General features: G+C 44.2%; 1 protein-coding gene across 1 annotated transcript; it reads left to right on the top strand.

The window, feature by feature from the left end:
- Window positions 1-5,071: 5,071 nt before the first annotated feature.
- LOC112910051 (olfactory receptor 10J1-like) lies at window positions 5,072-6,001 on the top strand. Its single transcript, XM_025986290.2, has one exon. It carries the CDS (start codon window positions 5,072-5,074, stop codon window positions 5,999-6,001), a length of 930 nt encoding a protein of 309 aa, XP_025842075.2.
- The last annotated feature ends 17,344 nt before the right edge of the window (window positions 6,002-23,345 follow it).

Here is a 23,345-nt window from a genome sequence, read left to right as displayed (position 1 = left end):
GCAGCACCCCCGCCCTGGAGACCCAGCAGGCTTGGTGCGGCCCATGCGGGGGCCAAGTCCCCGGCCCGGTCACAGGGGATCACGCAGCTTCTGTCCCACTTGCCCCCCACGGCCTGCCCTTGGAGCCAGAGTGCCGGGCAGGGAGGCAAGCCCAGGCCATCTGTGGGGACCAGGTGGCAGCATTTCAGGCGCTTGCTTGGCATCACAGACGGGCTCGAGGGTGAGCCCCAGCCAGGCCACAGCTACAGGGCACTGGTCCCCGCAAGGCCCGTCCCCGCCGCCCGCCGCCCTGAGCCCGGAGCTCTGTGCTGTGCCGCCGACCTGCACGCTGGACGGCCGAGCTCGGCACAGGCCCTGGCAGACGTGGCCGAGGGCACCTGCCCCAGGCCAGGCCTCAGCCTCCCTGGAGCTGGCGCGGCCACCCCTCGAGACACCTGCTGGCCGCCAGCTGCTCAGCAGAGCCCTAACCGCGGCCCTTCCCCCTATCTCGGTGATTCATAAACTCAGGATTTGGCCGGATTTCTTTTTTCACCCCTTGAAAGGTAAAAGGACACCTTCTCTACTGGAAAGTTAGGGTTACTAGAGCACCCTCCTCTAATGCGGCCTAATTTGGGGGCCGGGGAGCTCAGACTGCCCAGGAAGCTCCCCCTGCCCTGAAGGTGTGTTGGCAAAGGTGCCCTGCTGGTCTCTGGCCCAAGAGGCGTGATGGTGGCTTCCATTTAGGGGAGGGAGGCCCCCCTCATGCCTCAAATCGATTTGTGTCTCCGGTGACTCCCAGGGTGACAATTTCTCCGTTCTCACTAGAGGGAAGGAGAAACCAGCAAGGCGACCCAGAAGCGAGAGACCACCTAATTCAAGCCAATCCTACTTGGACGCCGAACCAGCAAACGCTGTAACGCAAATGAAGAGACCATTTGGCTACAAAAAAACAAGAGGAGAGGGTGAGATGCCAGCTTCATCGATGACAATTCAATGAAAAATTTTGAGTTTCTTTTTTTTTTTTTTTAATAATACATACAATTTTTTAAATTTTTTTTAAATTTATTTATTTATGATAGTCACAGAGAGAGAGAGAGACAGAGAGAGAGGCAGAGACAGGCAGAGGGAGAAGCAGGCTCCATGCACCGGGAGCCCGACATGGGATTCGATCCTGGGTCTCCAGGATCACGCCCTGGGCCAAAGGCAGGCGCCAAACCACTGTGCCACCCAGGGATCCCAAATTTTGAGTTTCCTACAAAATTCTAGTTTGGCTCATCTTTCCTCTTAGGTCTCTGATACAGATAGGGATACAGGCAAATGGTAACCAACATTTTTTTTTTGTATTTGCTATAAACTCCATGTTATACTTTTCTAAATTTAAAAAATGACCACAAGTTCAGTAGAGAAGGAAGTGGGAATAGAGAAAAAAAAAAAAAAAACCTAGGGATGTTTTTCAGGTTTGTCAAGATATGAATATAGGCACTTCCTTTCTGCCGACTGTTGAAAAATTAACTTGGAAGGACTGACAAGGGTCTGTAGGTTAGATGGGTTAAGCACAGAGGCCACAGGCTGGGCAGCTCTGATGTCGCCACCGGGCCTACATAAAGGAACCAAAATCTTTTTTTTTTAATATTATATTTATTTATTCATGAAAGACACAGAGAGAGAGAGGCAGAGACACAGGCAGAGGGAGAAGCAGGCTCCATGCAGGGAGCCCGATGTGGGACTGGATCCCAGGTCCCCAGGATCACCAGGGCTGCCCAGGAACCAAAATCTAAGCCTGTAAATGCCTCAAGGTCATGAAATCAAGACACTAAGGAGAACCAATCACAAAGAGCCAAGTAGGCTTGACTCTACAGCCAGTTGCTCTTCCCTCACTTTGCTTCCACCTTTTCTCTAAAAGCATCTCTGCGAGCTCCTGCTGGGAGAGCACTCCTAACCACTTCCGTTTGGGGCTGCTGGACTGGATTTTTGCTCACATAAACCTAACATTTTTAATATGTCTCAGTTTTTTTTTTTTTTTTTAAGATTTTATTTATTCGAGAGAGAGAGAGGCAGAGACACAGGCAGAGGGAGAAGCAGGCTCCCTGCAGGGAGCCAGACGTGGGACTCGATCCCGGGACTCCAGGGTCACGCCCTGGGCCAAAGGCGGCGGCGCTAAACCGCTGAGCCACCGAGATGCCCACATCTCAGTTTTAGTTTTGTAACATTAAACAAAAAGTAGTGAGCATAAGATACTGTCAAGGAAAAGAAGTGCATGGGGTCGGGGCTGGGAGGCCAGTGTGGCGATGGCGCAGCCTGATGGTCCCTGAGGGAGAAATCCCAGCTCATGCAGTGGTCTCCGGGCCATCTAGAGAGGTCTACGGAGCGTTGCTTTTCCACTTCTGAATCCCACGGGACAGAAACGATAGCCAGATTTGACTGCTTAAGTTTAAGAAATAATTGAAACAAAACAAAACAACAAAAAACCCCACTCACCACACCCCAGCTTCTGATACTGAGCAGGGTCCTTGACGACTGGGAAAACCGCACGGGTCCCTGGAATCCAAGCAGTGGCTCTTAGCTAGAGCTCACTTGGGCTTTGTAACCATGGTTTTCCAAGGCCCCACTGTATAAAAATAGAATATTTATTTAAAAAATAAAACCTGACAAATAAGTCGCTGCTGTTCCTACGTGCAGGGAAAGTGCTGTGCGGTTCCCAAAGCGCAGGCCCAGGCAACATGGGAAACGAGCCCCACACATAACGAGGTCCCCCGGCACCTGCTGTCGGCTTCCTGCAGCCCTGGGTGCTCAGGGAAGGGCACCCAGAAGCCTCGAGAGAGGGTTTTCAGAGAACTTTCCCTGAGTGTTAAAAGCTCGTCCTCGAGCTGGAGGGAACGTCTACTGTCCCAGGAGTCCCCTGTAACTTTCCTACTAACCTCCGTCCCCGGACTGGCCCTGGGGCAGGTGCAAGGATCACATACATCCAGGTGCCTTTTCTCCACGACCATGATTAGGGAATACTTGTCACCCAGGGGCCACGTCTCTGGCCTCTCCTCCCATTTATCTGTGGACCCACAGATTTGCGGGAGGAAAAGTAAGCGAGCTTTCAAAGAGGACTTCAAGGGTTTACAAAGGGTCACGGGAGGAACCACAACACATATATATGGGTTTTAAGGTTGTTACAGGGCTGGGCTGAGAAGGGTTTCGGTGTCTAGAAATATTTGTTTTCCTCCTGGATGTGGCGTTTCCAAAGATGCCCTGCCAACCCTAAGGAATCAGGACTCCCCGGGACTGAAGGGCATCTTGACTACTAGGAAGTGGGGCCCCGGCACTGCTGAGCTGTGATTTCTGGGCCCCGTTCCCTAAACCAGTCTCCGGCCCGAGCCACTGCCGACGAAGCTTCACGGAGCAGCTTTACAGTCGGCCGCTGCGCATGACGTGCGCCTCGACGCCAAACCACCCTCCTCCTATAGAAATGGTCCCTGAGACCCCACGTAAGTTTTTGGGGTTTTGTTTTTGTTTTTTCAACGTCACAGCATTTTCTTCCATAACGTACTCTCAGGAGCAGAGGCATTAGCCATGCCGCTCCCTTACACCCTCCCACAGATTCCCTTTACTAAAAGTGGCATATTTCTGAAAAGCAGACTAATTTTAAAAGCGCTCAAAACGCTGACCTCTGCTACTTACCCCCTAGTACGCCATCCCGCAGTGGGGGTGACCTGCTTTACTTCCAGGCTAAATGGATCATTTAGGCAACACCGTTGTTTCTATTATTGAATTTATTATTATTATTATTTTTTGTAGCTCACCTGTTTACACGATGATGGGGTGGTTGGGAGTCGGGCAAAGGCTGTCAGAAGAACCGCACCACATACGGTGTGTTTTCTGCCCAGACGTTAATAGTGTCCTGCTTTCTTCTAGGGCCATAATTTCAAGGTTAGAGTTCAGCCCCATCCTGTGGCAGTTCGCTGCTGTCAGGTGCACAGATAGACAAGGACACGGGGTCTAAAGACACTCAGTCCTCCTCTTTAGGGCAAACCTCGCTGTGGCGCCCCACGCTCTGCTTCCTAACGGCCGCTTACTGGGCAGAGCACATGACCCGTAAGGACCCGGGCCCAGACCCCGGGCCCCACATGGAGCACGCCACAGTCGCAGAACAACGGGACCTGGCCCTGGCGCGCGTGGTTCAGGGGTGCAGCTTTGGGCCATGGGGGCAACAACGGGAACAGGATTGCAGGACTCGGCTTCAAGCCCTTTTTATTTTTGCCCCCAGGTGATTCTGGGTCAGTTACTGCGTCCAAAGACCACCAGGTATCCTCGTTGGCCCCGCTCCACCCGACGACAACGACGTTAAGTGCATACGAACGCACTGGGGTCACCGACACGCACAAGGCGCCGTGGACACTCTCGACACTCAAGAGCCACTGGGCTGCTCTGTGCCACCGACCTGTGCGAGGATGAGCGTGAGGATGCCAGGTGCCCAGAGGTTGGGTGGGGGCGGCCAGATGATTCTAGAGGGCATCGTGGGCTTTGGGCGGCTCTGAACACTGACCGGTATTTAGGAAGAGGCTGGAGGCTGAGGGGAGTGGGACCAGCAGAACTGGAAGGGGAATGCAGTATGGGTGCTGCACCCCAACCCTAGCTGCTCAGGAGCGAGCCGGTGGCCGCAGACCCTAGAGCTCCCCGCGCCCCGGCCCCCCACACGACCGAACCTCGACATAATCGACAATTTTCTGAATTTAATGGAAACACTTAAAACTTCGGTATCCTGTTCATATGAACGACTCGACAACGGCATCATCACTACAGTCGTAGGAAGATGCGGGGCCTGGGCTGGAGACGGCGATTCCTCACCCAGGACAGGTCAGCCCCCGAGGGGAGGTGCTTACCGCCCTCGACTCGAAATGCCATGTCCTTTCTCTTAGTGAGAAAACAGTGTTTCCACTCTCTATGCCCCAAAGAAATGAACATGATGCGAATTTAGATAAACGGAGACCCGGGCAGTCGGACCACAAAAGCTTGGCCAGCCTCGCCGAGAGAAATCACCCGTCTAGGTTCCTCGGGTGATTTGTTTTTCTTCCTTTCTTTCTTAGATACTACCTACGACTTAATGGAGGGAAAGAATCACACTTTGGTGAGCGAGTTCACTTTCCAGGGCTTCTCGAGCTTCGGCGAGCACCAGCTCACCCTGTTCGTCGTGTTCCTTGCACTCTACACCTTCACCCTGGCTGGCAACGTGGTCATCGTGACCGTCATTAGTGTTGACCACCGCCTCCACACGCCCATGTACTTCTTCCTGAGCACACTCTCTGTTTCGGAGACTGTGTACACCCTCGTCATTATACCCAAGATGCTCTGTAACCTCCTAGGCCTGAGTCAGCCCATCTCCTTGGCGGGCTGTGCCACCCAAATGTTCTTCTTCATCACCTTGGCCATCAACAACTGCTTCCTGCTCACGGCCATGGGCTACGACCGCTACGTGGCCATCTGCAACCCCTTGAGGTATGCGGTCATCATGAGCAAGGGAATATGCATCCAGTTGGTCGGGGGAGCCTGCAGCATTGGCCTGATCGTAGCCATGACACAGGTGCTAGCTGTGTTCAGGCTGCCCTTCTGTGCCACGAGGGTGGCCCACTTCTTCTGTGACATCCGACCCGTGATGAAGCTCTCCTGCATTGACACCACAGCCAATGAGATCCTGACTCTGATCATCAGTGTGCTGGTGATCCTGGTGCCCATGGGGCTGGTCTTCGTCTCCTACGTCCTCATCATCTCCACCATCCTCAAGATCCCCTCTGCCCAGGGCCGGAAGAAGGCCTTTGCCACCTGCGCCTCCCACCTCACCGTGGTCATCGTCCACTACGGCTGTGCCTCCATCGCCTATCTCAAGCCCAAGTCGGAGAACTCCAGGGATGAGGACCAGCTGATCTCGGTGACCTACACGGTCATCACCCCGCTGCTGAACCCGGTGGTGTACACCCTGAGGAACAAGGAGGTCAAGGATGCTCTGCTCCGGGCCACTGGCAGGAAGCTTTCCTGATCAGATAGACCCGCTTCGTTGAGGGTCCTATAAGATTCTCTAGAGCAGGAAAGCAGAGCAGTGCCCACAGTCCCTAGGGTTAAAATTCTGGAGCCTACTAAGCAGTGGGTGGCTGAGAGGAGAACAAAAGCACTACAGAGTCAGCCCTGGAGAAAGGGACACATTTTCCCCAGGGCACAAGCAAGCCTGCACCTCACACGCAAACCGGATGGTGGTGGGCACTGCACCATGTGCACGGGATGAGATCAGGACAGAGGCTGGATTAGCCAGGGCAGGCTGCTCCGGGACAGGGCTAACATTTTAAATGCATTCTGTAACACTAGTTTTGGACACGGGGTTTCCCCACGCCCACTTACACAGGTTTAAGTCATAGCGGAAGTACTTCCCTTGTGGGCAATTCAAGCTCCCTGCATCCTAGACACCATAGTAAATGGATATCAGAGATCAGAGCATCTACCAATCCAGTAGGCTTAAATTCTGGATCTTTTCCCCTTTAGCTCCAGGTTGGCAATAGGGGAAAAAGGAAACCTGTTTCCAGGATCATGTCAGAGAAACATTTTCAGAAAGTGACTAAAATCCCTCCATGATCTAGTTAAAGCTGTAGTGGCAAATACATCACACTGGCATTTATGAGACCATACAGGAGACGCGTGGTGATACAATCTGTGAGTGACTCGCCCATCAGGGAGATGGGCTTGCCTCGGGAGGGGCTTTCGTGGGGCGGAAAGAAGCAACAAGAGCAGGGGAGTAAAGGAGAGAGTCCACAGCAGGGATGAGTGGGAGAGGGTCAGGAGGGTGTACGTGGTAAGGACAACGTAGTCGTCCATAACTTAGAGACAACCAAAGTGATTCTAGTCATCCATCCTCCCTACCATGACTTAAGACCCACCAGGCCCTGAATTAACGGGACATGTTTCGCTGGCCATCTCCACTTCCAGGACCCCTGCCCTCAGCGTGTCCTCCACTCCACACTGCCTTCCACCCCAACCACACCTAGTGACTGGTCCCTTCCCCTTTCCCATCCTCAGGCTCTTCTACTGCTACGGCCCCTGGATGGAAACCTCTCATTGTGACTCATTTTGAAACCCCAAACCAAAGCCACTCTCCTATGAGCCTTCTGATGAAGGAATCAGTCCACCCACTTCCTCCACCCCGCTACCTCCCACTCGTGCATTCACACGACACTACAGCGAACTTCCCCTTGGGGTCTTCACGGACACACATGTGAACTGGGCAGTGCCGCGGGGCTTTAGTGCAGAGCGGCACCTGCTGGGTCACGTCTCACTTGTACCCGGAGATATGGTCCTCACAGGCTGTGCTCTCCTTGAGGTTCATTTAAAAAGTAGGGCTGTGTCTAAGTATCTCTGAAGTAGCTCATTATGGTTCACTCTTACATAGATTCAACTACGAGCTTTATTTTTTAAGAGATTTATGGTGAAATCCAAGAGAACCCAAAATAAAGGTACCCTGCACTTTTACTAAGTAAATAAAAATTTTATTTTAGACTAGTTACCAAAACGTGCCTTTGTCCGTTTGACCTTCTCAACAGAAAATCTGCATCTTCCAACTTAGCTATGTCAAAAGTCAGGTAGTGCTTTTTGGAGGTTGGCTGAGTGATGGGAATGGAACATAAGTAGTGGAAGAAAAAGACTCCATCTGGGTCCTGCCGAACTTCTTACCATCTACATTTGGATGAATTATTTAGCTTCCCTAAGACACAGTTTCCTTATCTATAAAACATACCCAAAGTTTGTGACAGACACGTGAGACAAGAAACGTGAAAATCCTTTGCAAACGATGAAACAAATTCTTTAGATTTCTATTAGAGTAAGAACAAAGCAACGTCATCTCCATAAACTTCCAGTCGTATCTAACAAACCCAGAGTCCAACCCCATCCACCTGAGGCAGCCACTGCCCTCAGAGATTTCCAGGCTGCTCTTCCGGCTTCCAGCCATCCCTCTGGTTTCTACACGTGGCTCGGGGTCTCTTTCCTTGGATGGTCTGGAGGGTCAGGACGGCAAGGTGGCTTCTGGAGGATCCTCCAGGCACAGTGTGGTCACGAATCTGAAACAGTGCCTCGAGGAGCACCAGGTGCCAGAAAGCGGGTGCTGTAGTTGGCTTCCCCAGGCCCAGGCCACCACCCTTCGCTTCTCAACTGCTTTCTTTCCTTAAGAGCATAAAATCATAAGATGCTTGAGTTTAAGACACACTTTTACTCCTCCCCAGCAGAGGATCTCTAAGGAAGTGACTGAGTCTTTCCTGTTCTACGAAATGGGGTTTACCAACGTCTCCTCTGTCTTTCCCATTTGGCTGTCGTAAGAATCAACTAGACTGAAGACAGTAGAAATTGCTGCGGTAACCACAAAAAAGTGTTAAGATAGCATATTATCATCATGATCTCTAGATTCTTACCTCTCCAGTTTCTCCTGGCCATTTTTATATTATTTCGCCAATTGTTGACTCCTACCTTTCTCCCACAGTTGCTTGTGCTCTATGGCTATTGCACTAAGGTCACATAGGCGCGGTGCCTTGCAAAAAAAAAAAAAAATCCCCATGCCTCGCATCACTGTATCTTTTATTAGCAATTCCAGCACTTACTGCCTACCCTCCTGCTCAATAACAAGCACCTGCCCTCTTTCTAGTACCGTGATTTCAAATTCTTCACCATGACCCACAGCCCTCAGTAAGGAATGCATGGTCTAACGTAACGCAGTGTGCATGCATACATCTACAAGCTGAAAGAGCTCACAGAATACTATTTATCCTTACTACTTGCAATGCATTCTGATGCTTTTCATTCTAGTCTGTTCTAGTTTGGTTTGTTTTTGGTTTTTTATTTATCAGAGAAAGAGAACGCACACAGGGGGAGCAGCAGGAGCAGAGACGTAGGGTGAAGGAATCCCAACCAGACTCCACGCCAAGCACCCGACATGGGGCTCGATCCCAGGACCCTGAGATTTCAACCTGAGCCAAAACCAAGAGTCAGATGCTCAACCGACTGAGCCACCCAGGAGCCCCCAGTCTTTTCTGTTCTAATTCATTTTAGTCAAATGATGTTAATGAACAGAGGTGCAGATACAACATATGTTGGCCAAATACTCAACAGCTGAAAGTACAAGTACTCAACTGAGGCTAATGCTGAAGCCCAATACCATCAGACTAGGTTTCTGGGCTACTGAAATAAAAATCTTACTGATATTGAACATCCGGTATTCGTATTTAAACACCGGACATTCCAAGGAGGAATACTTACTCTTCACTGTAGATGCTGGGTTGTTGCCGTGGTCACACACCTGGGATACCAGGTGGGTGTGCTCACTCCTCACATGAGACACAGAGACTGGCAGAGAACAAGATCATCTTGAGGGATACATCTCACTTTTCTCTAACACTTTCTTCTATTCATATTCTTCATTAAATATGGATTAAAAATAATTTATCCTGAATACGGTCATCGATGAGCATGGTGGCAAAATTAAAATCAAGCTGTAAATTAAGGACTTAAATAGAATTAAAAAGCTAAAACTATAGGGCTTCACAATTGTTTTATTTAAAATCATGATTACAGGCAGCCCGGGTGGCTCAGTGGTTTAACGCCGCCTTCGGCCTGGGGTGTGATCCTGGGAACCCGGGATAGAGTCCCATGTCATGCTTCCCTTTTAAAAAAAAAATTTCATTTATTTATTCATGAGAGATAGAAAGAGAGAGAGGCAGAGACACAGGCAGAGGGAGACGCAGGCTCCATGCAGGGAGCCCGATGGGGGATTTGACGTGGGATTTGAACCACCCAGGCTGCCCCCATGTCATGCTTCCTGCATGGAGCCTGCGTCTCCCTCTGCCTATGTCTCTGCCTTTCTCATGAATAAATAAATAAAATATAAAATAAAATCATGAATACAGAACACCAGATAATTTTACAAAGACTAGAATTCTAACACCTAATTTCCATCATTCTGCTTTGTATATTTAAATTTTCTAAGTATTTATTGGCTTTACAACATATAACATTCTTTCTAAAACTAAAAATCAACATACAACCCTCGATAGTTATCTGAAATGTGATTTTCCCAAAACTCTTAAATTTGTCCCCAAAATCAACAATTCCCAATTGTCAATTGCTCATGCATTTTACTTTTGAAGTAATAAATGTAATGTATACCTCAATTGATTGAATTTTAACATGTAAAACATATAAAGCTATTTTGATCTAAAGCCACAGAATGATTAACTATATTTGAAAATGCATATTTGGATTTTTTTTTAAAGCCAGTGGCTTGCTTTGTCCAGATTCCTGATGTTGTCAGCCTGATTGGAGGTGACCATGTATGCTATGATGTGATCATTATTCTCCTCCAAGCTCAGAGTTGCCCCAAAAATGGTATACAACATTTTTAGCTATTGACTTTGCAAAGACTAAAGACCAAGGTAGAAAGAATTAGTAGACTCTGACTAAATGCCAAAAGCAAGGTCAAACTTCGATGTGCTCCTGGGGTGACCCTCTAAAGTTAGGGTGATGCCACAACAAGGTGCTGCACACGTGAGCACCTCCATGCTGGCCAGGATGAGCATCTGAGAGGGACGCCACCTATTTTTGTTTTTTTTAAATTCTGAAACAGTGACATATTAATTGGCATTTATCTGATTACAAAAGCAATACTCTCACTCTTGGAAAAAAAAAGCTTCAAAAATTATAAAGAAAATGGAACCTCTGTCTCTGAGGTTCACTCTGGAATAATGAATGCATACAGCATGTTTCCTCCCCACACTCAGCAGCCCCACCCCTACCAAACCCTAGAAGGGAAAAAACTTTGAAGTAGGATCCTATAGCCAGTGCTTAGAAACAGAAATACATTTTTTAGCGAGCTACAAAATACATGGCATGACCTAGAGATGCAGAAGAAATGTGATCAACTGGATGAGGTACCTCGGAGGCAGTGGGAATCAGAAGGGAAGCCCAGTACAAAAGCCACTTCATACCAGAGGTGGAAGAGAACCAGATCGATGGGAAATGGCAGGATAAATAAATATAGGGTAGTAGCCCAGAAAAAAGCGGCCCTCCCCCTCATTTCTTGCTCCCAACAGAAGAGTATTGGTGGCTTCCAGACAGAAGCAATTCCTGGAGAGAAAGCGACAACTAGCAACACAGGGGTCCGGCTGTAACAGATCGAGGAAACAGGACATGAATATAGGATGAAGCAAATATGTACCAGAAGTCTTGAGCTCAATAGTAGCAATATTTTCTTTGTAAAATAATTATAAGAAAATTAAACTCACTTCTCTTACTCAATGTGAAGCTATACATACTGGTTAACACTAGTCATTACTTAAAACAAAGTTATAGGTATTCTGTTAAATATAATCGAAGGGGAGAAGGGTGCCTGGGTGGCCCAGCTGCTTGAGCCTTGACTCTTGGTTTTGGCTCAGGTTGTGATCCCAGGGCCGTGAGATCGAGCCCTGCGCTGGGCTCTGTGCTCAGCAGTCTGCTAGTCTGCTCCCTCTCTCCCTCTCGGACCCTCCCCACCCCCCCACTTGCATACTCACTCTCTAAAATACATCATCTCAAAATTAAAAAATATAATTGGAGGGTAGAGAGAATGTCGATGAAACACAGACTTTTACATAGGAATTATTTGTGGCTTTTCCCTAAAACCTGACTAAATTTCACTTCAGAACAGGCTCACATTCACAGCCAAGAAACAGGGATATGACAGCGGGCATGCGCAGCAAAATCATGGAATCTGGAAAGGGGATTAATACGTGGTCTCTGTCCTCCGTGTGACTTAGCACAGAGATCACAGATGTGGAAGGTGCCAGAGGCAGAAGAAACACCAGAAACACTGATTTCTTGCCCAGAATGCCAGAAGTGCTCTTGAAGGGGAGAGCAAGTCTTTCTGGACCTAAGAGTGTACAATTAGTTTGGTAAAACACCGTTGAAAATATTTAATATTTATACAGCCAGAGCCTCTCCCCTACCTGCTCAGAAGGCCGGAGGGTGGCTTTCTGGGGACACTGACAGAGATGAGGTAGGCTGGGGGGCCGGGGGAGGTTGGTACAGTATTTTTTAAAAGGTAAGGAAGATGTAAAGAACATCAACAAGACTTACAGGACACTGATGATAAGGCTTACAGCTCCCAATCAGGAAAATGAAGGGTTGTCCTCCGGAGAACTTGACATTCCATGAACAACGACCAACAGATAAGGAAAGTTCAGTGTCCTACGTTAGAAGAGTAAGCTTATAAGAGAACCAGCTTCGCCACATCACTCAGCTCTATCCCCCTAGAAAGTAAAGCCCTCCGCTGAACATACCCCAGCCCTTACGCAACACGGTTACCAAATAGCATGTTGGTGTATTAGTCACATTACAAAGGATAAGGATCCCCAAGCTTTTGGGAATAACATGAAAACAGGTATCATCTAATAAACAGGTAACAGAAGAACATGGAAGAAGCAGATACAGGGCAGGGAGTGGATTAAAGTCTTTCTAAAGATACATACTCAACATTTTCAGAAGGACATGACAAGACACTGTATTGGTGAAATAAAAGCCGTTCTGTATAAAAGGCATGTCCTGGGAAGCAGAAAGAGCTTTTTTACAGATTAAAAATACATTACCTGAAATAAAAAATTAAATAGGAGAGTTGCAGGAGAAATTTGATGAAATGTCTTGAATAGCAGAACAAAATGACAAACAGGAGCAAACTAAGGGGCCAACAAATGAATACCGAAAATAAATAGAAGATGTTTAATATTTGACTAGGATAGACTCCAAAAATAAGTAGAAAGGGTTAAATTTTCAAAGAAATGGTAAAAGAGAATTTCAAAGAGCAGAAGGGCATGAGTTTCCAGACCAACTGTCTCCCACAACCAAAGCAGTCATGACACATGCAAAATGCACCTTCATCTAGTTTCTAAAAACCATGTTACAAAGGTGACCTTACAGATTTTAAGATTGAAAAAACCCCAAATGTAGTAATAAGCAATGAACAGATCAAGAATCAAAATGGCTTGGACTTTACACTAGAAGCTGGAAGACAATGAAATAATGGCTTAACATTTTTAAGAGCAAATTAGTCCTGTTCAACTTAGAAATAGAAACTGCCAGTTATTTTACCATGGAGAGATGGGTTTATTTGAGAATAAGAGAATTGCAGTCTGGGACAAACAAGCTGCAGCACAACTGTAAGCAAGTCTGGGGAACAAAGGACAAGCACCTTTTTTAAGGAGAAAAGGGGGGAGTTGTGAGGTTTGTTCTGAACAGGAAGTCCATTGGAGGAAACTAGGAATTCTGAATGTGGTGGCTTCTCATGGGCTGAGCCATTGCTGGGGGGGATGAGCAGCACCTCGTCCTCCTCCTACAGTAGTAGAGTGGCATCCATGTTCAAGGTCAAGTCCATGTAAGGTCAAGTCCCTCTCTTCCTGCTAGGTCTGAAGTCAATGAGGAGTGGTAGGGCTGCCCACACCCCTGCCCAAACCTCTCAATTCCATTTGTGAGGCTTCCCATTACTAATTTTTGTGTCTTAAACTAGAAACATAAATTCAGCAAATTATCAATCAATTGTGAGAGTAAAATAACATTTTCCAACATGTAAAATCTCAGCATTTTGCCCCTATCTCCTCTTTCTCAGGAAGCCATTAAAATGAGGATGTACACCATTAAGAAAGATAAAGGATCCAGGAGATAGTGAATCCAGAAGAGGAGAGATGGAAGGGGATCCCCAGGTTGGAACTAAAGTGTCACATCCATAGCCTTCCAATCAGCGAAGGAGCAACTGAGCAAAACCAGAGAAAGGCAGAGGGTTCTTGGTCAACTGGCTCTGTGAAAAGAAAAGGACAGGAAAATTAACAGATGCCTGACATTACAGACCATAGAGAGGTTAAAAAAAAACAAAACAAACAAACAAAAACAAACAAAAAAACGCTTAGCCCTCTTGTTCAAGAGATATGTAATTATAGTGTATGATGGATCAGCTGTGAATATTATTCATGTAATCATTATTATTGAAACAGAAAATAGTGACAACCAAAATTAGAATGTACACATATTTTGAGAAAGAGGAAAGAGGAAACATGTGAGTTAGGAACTAAAGATGAAAACAGGTAAAGTAACTGAAAATAGTGTGATGGTTAATGTTATGTGTCAATTTGGCTGGGCCGGGCCACATTGCTAAGATACTTTCTCAAGCATCAATCTGGTTGATGTTCAGAGTGTTTTTAAGGGAGACTAACATTCAAATTGGTGGGATTTGAAAATATGGGAAGAGCCCAGATGTTCATCAATAGATGAATGGATCATCAATAGATGAATGGATAGAGAAGATGTGGGGTGTGTGTGTGTGTGTGTGTGTGTGTGTGTGATGGAATATTACTCAGTCACCAAAAAGAATAAAATCTTGTCATTTGCAATGACATGGGTGAAACTAGAGGATATTATGCTGAGCAAAATAGGTCAGAAAAAGACAAATATGATTTCAGTCAGTCACATGTGGAATTTAAGAAACAAAACACAGGATCATAGGGAAAGGGAGAGAAGAATAAAATTAGACAAAAATCAAAGAAGGAGACAAACCATAAGACACTCTTAACTCTAGGAGATAAACTGAGGGTCACTGGAGGGGAGGTGGTGGGGGGAATGGGGTAATTGGGTGGTGGGCATGAAGGAGGGCATATGATGGGATGAGCACTGGGTGTTATATGCAATTGATGAATCACTGAACTCTCTGTCTGGAACTAATAATGCACTATATGGTAATTAATGGATTTTAAATAAATTTTTAAAAAACAAACTAAAATAAATAAATCAGTGAGCTTTGAGTAGGGAAGATTTCCTCTATAATGTGGGTGAGCCAGGTGAAGGCATGAGTAGACAAAAAACAAACTAACTAACTAACCTACCATGAGGAGTGGAACTCAGCAGCCAGTCGCCTTCAGACTGGAGCTGCGGCACTGGCTCCACCCTGGGCCTCCAGCCTGGTGGGCCACCTGGAAGACCTGAGATGTGTCCACCTTCATAATTGTGGGAATCAGCTCGTGAAAATAAGTATTCATCTCCTCTCTGTTTCTCTCTCACACACACAGATATATAAAATAGACATATGCAACTGATGAATACGCGACTCTACATCTGAAACTAATGCTGTACTCTATGTTTGCTAATGAATTTAATTAAAAAACACACACAGACGTACATATTCAATTGACTTAATTTTTCTGAAGCCACCAAATACAGGTAGCCTCTAGAGAAAAGAAAAAGGGAGGAAGGAAGACAGTAGAAAATCATTTCCTTATATATATATATAAATAAATAAGTAAATATATATATATATATACACATACACACATTACACACACATATATATTTCAGAAATATTTGCATTTTATGTTTATTTATTATTTACTATGTGCTCTATTTCTAAAAAAAAAAAATGAAAATGTTAAAAAAAAAGTTAAGGGTAATCATTAGGTAAATAGCTAGACAATGCAAAACTTTCACACCAGGGTAGACCATGTAAAATAGACCATATAAAAACTGATTAGATCCTGAGAAAAGGGGGAAAAAAGGAGAAACATGGTAAAAGGAAAACCCAAAATAAGAATAAGCTTCCTATAAGAATTATATAAATATTAGTTGAACTAAAATTCATCAAGGAGAAAAGACACTAAAATGAACAAAGAGGTAAATGTAGTTCACAAAGAACTATATTGAAAGAACAATTCACCAAAAATGCGTAGCGGCCAACACTGGTACGGACCTAACAGCCAAGCTTCAAAATATATCAGGCAAACACTAACAAAACCACAAGGAGAAACCAGGATTGTAAAGTCATTGAAGAGACATTTTCAAAACACTGGTAAAGCAGACAAAGTGTGAGAAAATACAGAAGTTTATGAAGATTGAGAAAAAACACACTTAATTAAAAAAAATTTTATTATAGTCAATTTTATCAATTTTAAATTCTTTTCATATACACACAATTTTTGACAAAAATCTGACCACACTCTTCACCCCAAAGAGATCTCTGTGAGTTTCAACAGACACATACAGCTTTCACAACCCAGGCAGTAAATTTAAAAAGGCAGCCACAAAAGTTGGCCACTCCTCCCTTGCTAGCCCCTTCCGAAAACCATCCCTACATCTGCGAATATAAAAATATATTTTGCAAAAAAAAAAAACATAAGTGAAAGAGGAAATAAAAATGTTGTTAAAAATTAGAAACTATTTGAAATTAAAAGATAAAAATGAAGACTACTAAAACCAGAGCAGTATATTAAAATATAAATGTTAAATTTGTACCATAAATTTATATCATAAATCCACTTCTTAGAAAAACAAAAGTAAACTAAGTGTTTAATTCAAGAATGCAGAAAAAAATGTGTTTATATAAATGAAGGCAAAGATAAATAAAAAATAGAATTTAAAGAATTAAGTAAAAATCACAATATAAATGAAATCTTGAAAATATTAAAGTTTTAGTAGGTACCATTGAGAACCGATGAAAGAAAAACCATCTAACAGAATAAAAACCACAAACAGAATAAAGACCTAACTCGGGATAGGGATATAATAAAACTTAAAATTATAATAGCAATAAATACTTTAGGTCAATTTGAACACAGACCAAGTGTACAATTTTAATAAAATGTTAATTTATAATAATGGGCTGAGAATAATTAGAAAATGAACAGAGCAATAATAGTGAAGAAAAATGAAAATGACAGTCAAAATGTAGTTTTCATCTTCATTCAAGATAAAGACATGAAACCAAACCTTTAAGATATGCACGTTCTTTCAGATTTTAAAAATAGAAGAATCTCAAATCATGAGGCCACTAGTCTGAAAAACTTTATGTCCGACCAGAACAGGTAGTTAAAAATACAAAATTAAACACCAATGCAATGAGGGCAATTATTGAAAATAAAATTTTTTTTAAAAGAATTCATAGCTAAGAAAAAAAACCCCAGCAGGTCCAAGTCGGGTTCCGACAAGGAACAGCTGGATGATTTAATATTAAAAGAATCAAAATATTTATTGTATTAACAATTAAATAAAATTTATGATTTCAAAAGATGAGAAACATAAAATATTAGCTATAAGTCCAACATCCAGTTGACCATAAACATTCTTACTAAGCTAAGTGTAAAAAGGAATTCCCTTTATTATTATTTTTTTTTAATTAATTTTTATTGGTGTTCAATTTACCAACATACAGAAAAACACCCAGTGCTCATCCCGTCAAGTGTCCACCTCAGTGCCCGTCACCCATTCCCCTCCAACACCCGCCCTCCTCCCCCTCCACCACCCCTAGTTCGTTTCCCCGAGTTAGGAGTCTTTATGTTCTGTCTCCCTTCCTGATATTTCCCAACATTTCTTCTCCCTTCCTTTATATTCCCTTTCACTATTATTCATATTCCCCAAATGAATGAGAACATACACTGTTTGTCCTTCTCCGACTGACTTATTTCACTCAGCATAATACCCTCCAGTTCCATCCACGTTGAAGCAAATGGTGGGTATTTGTCGTTTCTAATTTTTTTTAATCTCATTTACTTATTTGACAGAGAGCGAGCGAGTGAGCCAGCGAGCAGGAGCAGGGGAGGGGCAAAGGGAGAGGGAGACACGGGCTCCCCCCTGAGCAAGGAGCCAGACGCCCACCCGGCTCCATCCCAGGCCCCTGGGGTCATGACCTGAGCCACCCAGGCGCCCCATGCAATTCCCTTTACTTATGAACATCTGTCAGAAGCCTGCAAACATCCTTTCGTGACAACACATTTGAGTATTTAAGTCAGGGGAAAAAAACCCCAAAACTATATACATATCAGCAAACATGGAAGACAATACAGGTATGTCTTGTCTGCAGTGCTCGCCTTCTCCTGACTTACAATACAACTACATCAAGCAATCTCCACAAAAATGAATGTGCAGATGGACTCGTGACGTGCAAAGACATAATACAGCAAGAATAGCACGAGGAGAGGTGAGGGAAGTATCTACACTGGAGATTTTAAGTAAAAATCGCAAAATAAATGAAGTCTTGAAAATATTAAAGTTTTGGTAGGTACCATCGAGAACTGATGAATAAGGACCTAACTAGGGATACAATAAAACCGTTAAAATTATAATAGCAATAAACACTTTAGATCAACACAGACCAAATGTACAATTTTAATAAAATGTAAAATGCCAATTTTGTTTCTATGCCAATTAAGTTGGTATTAATTAAAACTAAATTTTTTTTAAGGGGGGGAAAAATTGTAATCGTCCTCAGGGCAACCATTAAGAAATCGACTTCCAAAAAATCCAGGAAGGAAAAAGCAAGGAAATTAAAATGGTACGCTGGGAACTATGGCAGCAAAGGCGGCAGTGATGGACCAGAGGGGAGAAAACCGCGTGACAGAGGGAAAACCAACAGTAAAGTAGGAGAGGTAGCTCCCACCTGGTCAGCAACTACGGTAAACCCAGTGGAGCTAAACAATCCAATCAAGAGGCTGAGATTGGTAGAATGGATTAGAAAATATAACCCCACTCTACAGGGTCTACAAGTCAGACTGTCGATCCCAAGAGACAAATAGGGTAAAATTTTAAAAATGGAATTAGATACGCCAGGCCGGCAGACGGTAAGCAAAAAATATGTGGAGTGGCTATATTAATATTAGACAAAATTAACATTAGGACCAAAATTGTTACGAAAGTAGGACATTTTCTAAAATAAACTGATGGAAGCTCAATCCGTCAGGAAGAAAGGACAATTATCGATTTCACGTGTACCTGCCAACAGAGCCCCAAAATACACGGAGCAAAAACTAACAGATTTGAAGGGGAAAATGCACAATTCGATAATAGTTGGAGCCTTTAGTACTCTGTTCAATAACAGATAAAGCAACTAGGCGCAAGACCGACGCAGGAGTGGATGTGAGCACTGCTGTGAGGCGGCTAGACAGATATGCACGGAACATCCCCCCAAACTACCAACATACGCATTCTCGTCCAGTCCTCAAGGAACATTCTTCAGGACAGACCATATGTTAGACCATTAAGAAGCCTCAATAAATTGAGGTGTATTGAAATAAAGTAGGTGCCCTGGCAGCGGTGCAATTAGAAATCACTAACAGAAGGAAATTTGAGAAATTCACAAATGCATGGAAATTAACAGACTTCTAAACAATGACTGTGTCAGAGGAAAAAAATACAAAGTACTTTAAGATGAATAAAAATGAAAACACATCCCAAAACTTATGGAATACAGCAAAAGCAGTCCTTAGAGAGATATTTATAGATGTAAATGTGTGTTTTAAAGATGTTCTCGGGGCACCTGGATGACTCAGTGGTTGAGCGTCTGCCTTTGGCTCAGGTCATGATCCTGGAGTTCTGGGATCGAGTCCCACATCTGGCTCCCTGCGGGGAGCCTGCTTCTCCCTCTGCCTGTGTCTCTCCCTCTCTCTGTGTCTCTCATGAGTAAATAAATAAATCTTTAAAAAAAAAATAAAGACGTTCTCAGGGCACCCGGTGGCTCATAGTCAGTGAAGCATCTGCCTTCAGCTCAGGTCATGATCCCAGGATTCTGGGATGGAGCCCCACCTCGGGATCTCTGCTCAGGAGGAGTCGGCTTTCCCTCTCCTCCCGGCTTATGCTCTCTCTCAAATAAATAGTCTTAAAAAAAAAAAAAAAAAAAAAAAAAAAAAAAGCTCTCATCATTAACCCAAGAATCACCTGAAAAAACTAGAAAAAGAGCAAACTAAAACCAAAGCAAAGAGAAGGGGGAAAAACTTAAAGACTGAATGGGAAATAAATATAGATAACAGAAAAATGGAAACATTAATGAAACCAAAAGCTGGTTCTTTAAAATGGTCAACAAAGTTGATAAGCCTTTAGCTACACAGACCAAGAGAAAAAGATGACACAAATCGTAAGGTTGAGAATTAAAGAGAAGATATTGCCATTGACCTTATTGAAATAGAAAACCATAAAGGAACGCTATGAACACTGTGGGCCAACAAGCTGGGTGACCTAAATGAAGTGGACAAATTCCCAGAAAGTCACAAACTAGCAAAACTGACATAAGAATAGAAAATCTGAATAGGCCCACGGCAAGCACAGATTGCACCGGTAATGAACAGAAGTCTCACAAAGAACAGCTCAGAACCAAGTGGCTTCACTCATGAAGTCTAAAAGACACTAAAGAACTAATACTAATCCTTCACAAATTCTTCAAAAAAACATGGAAGAGGAGGAAACGCTTCCCAACTCATCCTATGAGGTATTATCTGGACACCAAAACCAGACAAAGGCATCACCAAAATAAATAAATAAATAAATAAATAAATAAATAAATAAATAAATAAATAAATAAATAAAAAGCGGGGTTGGGGAAGCTATAGACCAATATTCTTGATGAATTTAGTTACAAAAATCCTCAACGAGATGGAATCCAGCAACAATTCCACTCTGGGGCATAGATTCAAAAGACATGAAAATATGTCCACACAAAAATCTGTAGATGAAGGTTCATAATAGGCCTCTATGCATTAGGGCTAAAAAGTGGCAACAGCCCAAATTTCCATCAACTGGTGGCTGGATACGTAAACATGGTATATCAATACATTAGAATATTGTTTGACCATAAAAAGGAATAAAATATTGATACACGCCGCAATGTGGATGAAACTCACGTTGTGCTCGGTCAAAGAAGCTAATCACAAGTCACGTGGTATAAAACCTCACTTAGAAAAGGTGCGCAGAAAAGGCAAATCCACGGGTAAAAAGTCCATCAGTGTTTGGAGAGTGGTTGGGGGAAGCGGAGAAAGGAAGAGTGGCTGCTAAGGGCTACGAGGTGTCTCCGGGGATGATGAAAATGTGTTGAAATTAGCGGTGATAGTTGCACAACTCGGATTTTGGTAAAAACCACCGAACTGCTTTCTCTAAAAGGGTGCATTTCACATTTTGAATGCCGTCTCAATAAAGCTGTTGTATATTTTTGTTATGTGTTTGTAAGGTGTTATTACTGTAAATGGATATTTTTATAGGAGATCCTTCTGGAGAATATTACGTCCCTTTACGGAAAAACATAAAGGAAACACTGCATAAATGGGGCCATATCCATTGATGGGAAGATTCAGGGATGCAAAGATGTCAATTCTTCCCAAATCGATTTACAAATTCAACACAATTGCAATAAAACCCCCAGTAAGGTGCTGCGTACATGCTGGCAGATTCTAAAATTAGTTCCGAAGTATAAGTTCACTCCTTTATTTAACAAATATTTATTGAGTGCTTATACTTTTATTAAAGCTTCTGGGGGTACAACAATCCAAATGATAAACCACCTCCCTGCTCTTGTGGGGCCTATATTTAGTAATGTGCTAAAATAGACAAGGCTACTCCAGAAAACAAATTGCAGTGGGTTTTTACTTGATCTGGAACATACCAAGATACATCATAAATCTATATTAATTAAAACAGCATAAAATTGGTACGGAATAGCCAAAATAGATCCACAGAGCAGAATCCCAAAACAGATCCGTACCCATCTACACCCATTTGGCATAGGACCAAGAAAGGACTGTGATAGAGTAGGTGTCACCTAGAAACGTGCAGACATGAAGTTCTCATTAGTTGTTTTTGTTTTTGTTGTTGTTGTTTTTTTAAACTGCACTTCCTAAAAAATAAAATAAACTGCACTTCCTGGCTCTGAACTCCTGTGTGCTTAGAGCTGACTACTAAAAAGGAAAGGAGGAAAGGAAAGGAAAGGAAAAGGAAAAGGAAAAGGAAAAGGAAAAGGAAAAGGAAAAGGAAAAGGAAAAGGAAAAGGAAAAGGAAAAGGAAAGGAAAAGGAAAAGGAAAAGGAAAAGGAAAAGGAAAAGGAAAGGAAAAGGAAAAGGAAAAGGAAAAGGAAAAGGAAAGAAAGAAAGAAAGAAAGAAAGAAAGAAAGAAAGAAAGAAAGGAAAGGAAAGGAAAGGTAAAGAAAGAAAAGAAAGGAAAGGAAAGAAAAAAAGAAAAGAAAAGAAAAGAAAAAAGAAAGAAAAAAGAAAAGAAAAAAAGAAAAGAAAGAAAAGAAAAGAAAAGAAAAGATCCATCAGTTGTTTCTCCTCCCATTTGGTCCCAATAGTCCAAGGGAAGGGTCTCACTTGAGGTTCAGCTGTTGCTACGAAGCAAAACAGACTCTAACCTGCTGGTCGGGTCAGGAGGAAGAGAAAATTCACAGGAAAGCAAGTTTCGGGAAGCCTGACTTTCACCCAGGCACTGGGCACCCAGGGGTGATGAAAGTCCTGATCCCACTGGACAGGTCCCGCCTCCCTTCTTGCACCCGGACGCCCTCTTGGATGCTCCTTCTGATGCACCAGATGCTCCCCGAGGACGGAGGCTGGGACGGGAGCTCCTCCCTGGTTCCTTCGCTGACCCCCCACCCCCGGGCCCAAGGTGTCCCCTTGTCGCTTCCAGTTCTTACTTGGCTCTTCAAACCAGTGTGACCAGTGAGAGGACAGGCCAGGTGGAGCCAAGTGGGCCGGTACTCAGCTCAGGTGCACGTCGAGGGCTCGGCGACCCTCGGGGGGCCCAGGGCAGATTGGCACGACTAAGCCAACGTCCTTTACCCCATTCACTCGTCCCTCCCGAGACCCAAGTGCCTCAGAGGCCACGGAATACACCCCGTGGCACAGAGCACACATGGACCCACTCATGAAAATCCGGGCTTCTGTTAAGCCAGGCGCTGAGAACATTAGCAGGAATGTAAACAAGTGTCACTCTCCTAAACATTCTTCGTTTTGGTTATTTTGCTCATTTTTCATGACCATGTTATTTCCATTGTCACGCGGATTGTCATTTTTAAGTGACTAAAAAACGTTCTGCAAAAATGTTCAGTTTTAATTTCTATCATTGGTAAACACAAACCAAAGCTCTTGGGTCTTCAGTTGTTTTTTTTTTTTTTTTTTTTTTTTAAGAGTTGAAAGGGCTCTTCGGTCACAAAGGGTGGGATGGTCCTGGCTTTGTCAAGCCAGCTGCACTGCATCAGCTGCGGAACGCGGCCCTCAAGGGACAGCGCTCGGGCACCCAAGGCAGCACGGGGCCCATACACTAGGTTTTCAAGGACACCCTATGGTTCGAATCGGGCAACACGCCTCCAGCCTCTAGCACGGTCCTTGGGGCAGAGTAAGTCCTTCGTGCATGAGCGAATCCTCCCTCGACACAGGCTGGGAGTTAACTCCACAGTCCCCTGGACATAGGAAGACGCCTGTGGGCCTCCGTCCCCCTATACCTCCTCCACTCATGCCTCCAGCTCTGGGCAGAGCGGGGACAAGAGCAGATCGCCAGGACCCAGAAAGGCTGGTTCCGTCTAGGAACCCCCGTGTTGA

The sequence above is a fragment of the Vulpes vulpes genome, chromosome 5 (assembly GCF_048418805.1).
Source record: "Vulpes vulpes isolate BD-2025 chromosome 5, VulVul3, whole genome shotgun sequence".
Classification (NCBI taxonomy): Eukaryota; Metazoa; Chordata; class Mammalia; order Carnivora; family Canidae; genus Vulpes; species Vulpes vulpes.
Note: the sequence above shows the minus strand (reverse complement) of the source record. Positions and strands in the feature narration are given on the sequence as shown.

Bases quoted from the DNA above. Each gene is read 5' to 3' on its own strand.
- LOC112910051 (XM_025986290.2), top strand. From the start codon at position 5,072: ATGGAGGGAAAGAATCACACTTTGGTGAGCGAGTTCACTTTCCAGGGC.